Source organism: Arachis duranensis, chromosome 7 (genome assembly GCF_000817695.3).
Source record: "Arachis duranensis cultivar V14167 chromosome 7, aradu.V14167.gnm2.J7QH, whole genome shotgun sequence".
Classification (NCBI taxonomy): Eukaryota; Viridiplantae; Streptophyta; class Magnoliopsida; order Fabales; family Fabaceae; genus Arachis; species Arachis duranensis.
The window spans coordinates 1,943,216-1,948,837 of NC_029778.3; the positions used below are offsets into that span (position 1 = coordinate 1,943,216).

General features: G+C 28.9%; 1 protein-coding gene across 1 annotated transcript; it reads left to right on the plus strand.

Moving 5' to 3' along the window:
- The first annotated feature begins 488 nt into the window (after window positions 1–488).
- On the plus strand, window positions 489–3,860 carry LOC107496279 (cytochrome P450 71D10-like). Its single transcript, XM_016117494.3, has 4 exons — window positions 489–1,062; window positions 1,513–1,835; window positions 3,096–3,696; window positions 3,796–3,860. The coding sequence occupies exons 1-4, from the start codon at window positions 489–491 to the stop codon at window positions 3,858–3,860; spliced, it is 1,563 nt and encodes a 520-aa protein (XP_015972980.3).
- Window positions 3,861–5,622: the final 1,762 nt, after the last annotated feature.

Genomic DNA, 5,622 nt, shown 5'->3' on the forward strand with positions numbered 1-5,622 from the left:
ACGTGTGTGTGCGCGCACGCGCGCGTGCAGGTGCAGGCTAGGCAAATAGAGTTGAGACTACTCAATCGCACGAGAACCCTAGCCGCATCCTACTCTATCAACTACAGATCGAGTTGACAATCCTATCTAATCGAGTGGGATCGGATTGGGTACCTGCGAGTAGGGTGTATATTGCCATCTCTACATGCACCCATATACTAAGTTGTTTTTGTAAATGACAACTTATAATCAATTATGAACTATATTACGTGTACACTAAAATCAATTACTAAAGTCAGCTATCAGTATAAAATATATGTTATATATACAAATATACATTGAAAATAAATTAAACCACACATGTATTTATACACAAATATATTAAAAAGCTAATTTTAATAGTTGAGTTTAGCGTATAAATAGCATTTTTTTATCAATTATTGATGAGCAACATATCATAGTTATTATATAATGGTAGGCAAATACAACCAGCTTCTACCATGCATATCATGGATCTTCAAAACCTTTTGTTTATTCTCACCAGCTTCCTGATTCTCTTTGTACTATTCAATTTAGTTATTAAGAAATCCACTTGTAATAAGACGAATTTACCCCCAGGGCCATGGAAACTACCACTGATAGGAAATATCCACCAACTTGTTGGTTCTTCACAACTCCATGAAACCCTAAGAAACTTAGCATCCAAATATGGACCCTTAATGCACCTTCAACTAGGAGAAGTCTCCCACATCATAGTTTCTTCACCTGAAATGGCACAAGAGATTATGAAGATTCAAGATCTCAACTTTTGTGATAGGCCTCATGAAACTCTTTTTGCTAGAATTATTACTTACAATGGAAGAAGCGTCTCCTACGCTGCCTATGGAGACTATTGGAGACAACTAAGGAAGATATGCACCATGGAGTTATTAACAACAAAGCGTGTTCAATCTTTTAGGCACATAAGAGAAGCAGAGGTTTCAGAGTTGGTCAAAGCAATATCTCAAAGTCAAGGCTCCATTTTTAATCTCTCTCACAAGATTTTATCAACTACCTATGGAATAGCGGCTAGAATAGCATTTGGTAAGAAAAAATTATGATACACAGTGCAAATACTTTTTTAATAATAATAATTATTATTATTAAATAATAATATCATAATTATTATTATTATTATTATTATTATTATTATTATTATTATTATTATATCACTCATTATATATTTGTGCTTTTATATATTGAGAGCCGCCAATCTAAAAAAAATACTAACTACAGAAAATTTTGAACCGACGTAAAATCGAATGAAGTACTGTAGAATGAAGCCATTAAAATGTTGGCTCTGAAAAGAGATACTAAACATTTTATGAGTCTCTTCAGATCAATACCTAAAACAAAATTCTCATATCAAAGACTAACACTTAAAAAAGAATTTTATAAGATGTTATAAGCCTTAGCTTGTAAGTTGTAACTCATTACATATACTTTATCATATTTGTTATTTAATAATTATATATTTTTTAACTGACAATATAGGTAAAAAGTATAGCTACCAGAAAGTTTTTATATCATCTATTGCGGAAGCATCTCAAATAGGAGGAGGAAATTGTATTGCTGATCTGTATCCTTCAATTAGAGTACTGCTTGAAATGATGAGTAGAAACAAGGCTAAACTTGAAGAACTGCACACAAAGATTGATAAGGTATTACAAGACATCATAGATGATCATAGAAATAGAAAAGATGACAAATGTAAAGAAGAAGAAGGTAGTGAAGATCTAGTTGATGTTCTTCTCAAATTTCAACAAAAGGACTTTGAATATCCCTTGACTGATGACAATATCAAAGCAGTCATTCAGGTTAGTCTAACTATATATGAGTTATGTATTTATGTGTTGTACTTATTTATATTTCTAGACATATATAGACAATTATTATATAGATTAATGTTTATGTGAACCTAAACAAGTCACGTGTTTATTATCATTATTCTGCTAGGGAGCTAATGAAGTATTTATACAATGAATTATTTATTTGGCCTAATATGAGTTAAAAAATGAACATTTAGAATAAAATACTACTAATTTCTCAAACATACATAATATACTCATACTATCCAGAAAAGATAATAAATATCTGATATCCTACTGAATCGAACATCCCTAAACTACCATTGTACATATTGTACAAATATTCCATTGACTCCCTGTACTTCCTCATATATAAAACGTGTTTGGATAGAGAGACATGGACATTAGATACAATATCTCTGGGATACTTTTTTTATTTTTGTGTTTATGAAAGATACTGACGGACACGGAAATAGGAAGGTGGACACAGAATTTTTAATAAATATTTTTTCCTTTTCTGTTCATAATTATTTTTTATTATTCTCCTATTGTTCCTTTTTATTATGTAAAAAATTCTATCTATTTTATTAGATAGGTCTATTTTAGTAATTTTATATTATATTTTAATCTAATTTATATTTATTTAAATATAATATTAGACATTACATTAGTATCTTGTTTATTGTATTCAAACACAATATATAAAAAATAATTTTTAGTGTCTCTATTTTAGTGTCATATCATATCCTGTATTTACAAAAACAAATGCAGCCTATTATAATAATATATATCTTACGTGAAGAATCATTAATTGCTTGGGACTATTGTTTAGTCCTTTTTAGTAAAATTTTTATATTTTGTCTTAAAAATACGTTACAAATATTTAGTTATTTTTATTAATAAGTAAATTAATGGTTTATTCTTAAATGCTTTTTATTAAATAATAAATATTATATTTTTTATTAATTAAATAAATCTTAATTCTTTATTTATTATATTTTATATCAATAGTTTATACTAGAATTTATAATTTACAATTTATAATTTATAATTTAAAAATTTAAAATTTAAAATTTAGAGTTTAGGGTTTAAATTTATGCTTTAAAGTTAAAAAAAACGCTGCACTTACTTATTTTTGCTGGAGGCTGAAGCACATTAGTATTTATGTACATCAATTAGCATTTTTAAGACACTTGTTAGTTAGCGAAAATCTTTATAATAATTAATCAATTTGCAAAACTTTTATTATAATAATTAATAAATTTACAGGATATGTTTACTGGTGGTGGAAAAACATCTTCAGCAGTTGTGGAATGGACAATGGCTGAAATGATAAAGAAACCAAAAATGATGGAAAGAGCACAATCTGAGGTTAGAAGGGTTTATGGTAGCAAAGGGTATGTGGATGAATCAGAATTGCACCAATTGATATACCTTAAGTGTATCATCAAAGAAACCTTAAGGTTACATCCACCTGTGCCATTGTTAATTCCAAGACAGAACAGAGAACCGTGCCAAATCAAAGGGTACCAAATTCCAGCTAATTCTAGAATCATGATCAATGCTTGGGCAATTGGAAGAGATCCAACGTATTGGGTTGATGCCATGGAATTTAAGCCTGAGAGGTTTGTTGATAATTATTCAATTGAAAATAGAGGCACAAACTTCGAGTTTATTCCATTTGGTGGTGGAAGAAGAATGTGTCCCGGGATTGCATTTGCTACACCAAACATGGAGTTGCTACTTGCTCAATTGCTTTATCATTTTGATTGGAAGCTTCCCAATGAAATCAAGAATGAGGAACTTGATATGACTGAGTTGTTTGGAATGGCTATGACAAGAAGAAATGATCTCTGCTTGATTCCCATTATTCATCATCAACCTTAACAATTAAAAAAAGATTATCCCTAGAATGAGAAAATTAAATGAGTGATCTTAGTATATGCTCTTTTTTTTTAAGTGTGGTTTTATTATGCGTGCTCTACTTATCATCACCCTTGTTTGATCGTTTGCCTACTCCTCACCCCATTGTAAATTTACATTATTAATAACCATATTATATAATGGTGTTTAATTTATATGTTTTTTGTTAAAAAGATAAAATTTTAAAGTTTTCTATATATTATTATAATCTATTAATTAAAAAACATTTAAGTTTTTTTTAAAAAAAAAAAAAACATAAATGTCTTTAGGAGCCTTGTTAGCATAAGATTTTAATTATATCTTTGAAAAACAAAATTAGGTGTTTATTAATTGACTTCATGATTACTACGTCAAATAAAATATAGGACAATTTACGTAAATAAATTGTTACACTTTTAAAATTACGTAAATATATTGTTTTCAAAATAAAGACGCAAATGCATTGTTTCATGTATTTATAGAAACTGCTACTGGTAGTAGCGGTTTACACAAATACAAAATCTGCTGCTGCCAACCGCAGATTATGTTAAAATGTGGCAGCATGGAAACCACTGTAGCCTGTCGCGATTTTTGCTTGATTTGAGCTGGTCATAAACCGCTACTGGCAGTAGCAGTTTATGTGTATTGGGACACGTGTGTAAACCGCTAGAGGCAGCAGCGGTTTACATTAAGTATGTGTTGTGTTCTTTGCTGTTGATTTGCATTTGAAGTTCTAACTAAATGAATTTTTTTTATTTGTGCAACTTTGTTGTCTTATGCCAAAAGCTAATGTAATGGGAAAATAAAAGTTATAGCTAGTGCCTGCTTAATTTTGGTATGAGCTATTTGGTGCACTTAAAATTTTGAGGAGGATAATTTATTAAGCAAGTTTAACAGTATTAAGATCAATATGAATCACTTTTCAGTTTTCACATTTCATCGACTCAATAATAGTTTGATTTGTCACCAAAAAATACTACTTTCAAAAAAAATCTCATAAAAGAACTTTCTAGTAAGAATTTCTTAAAAAACCATAACAATTCTAGTTAAGTTGAGGACTCTATAGAATTCGCGCTATATTAAGTATCCGATCAGCAAATACTTTGATAAAATAGGCCATCTTCCGCTGCATAATATCGAGGTGAAGCAAGCATGAAACTTTGTCCAAGTAAAATATTTGCATTCTCAACATTACTATCAGCTATATGGTTTGCATAAGTAAAAAGCAATGGATTAAGAATAAACCCCTTTTCTCATATTTAGTTCCTTAAAATGGGACGTGGAGATCCCAAATTAGATGAAGTTGATATCATTGAAACGAATTTATTATGATTATTATAACACAAAAATATACACACCTTGAAATCACAACTAATCTATCTCGCACGAGAAGAATAAAGTGAAATTAAGCCGTTTTTTCTATTATTTTTTAAAGAGATATATATTTTCTGTAATTGTAGAAGCCTTTTGTTAAAATTATATTTTATTTAAATATTTAAAAATTAAAATAAAATTAATTTTATATTTTAAAATTTAAAATACAAATTTTTATATATTTATTAAATCTATGTTGATAGAGAAGTATAATTATTCTGATAGGTATTAGTAATTTTGCTTTTTTCAATTTATAAAAATAAATCATAAGAATATAAAATTTTATCAATTAATATGTACTTAAAAAATTATCTTTAAATCTTAGCCATTACATTAGCTTTTGGCATAAGACAACAAAGTTGCACAAATAAAAAAATTCATTTACTTAGAACCTCAAATATAAATCAGCAGCAAAGAACACAACCCATACTTAACGTAAACCGCTGCTGCAGCGGTTTACGCACGTGTCCCAATACACGTAAACCGCTAATGTCAATAGCGGTTTATGACCAACTCAAAT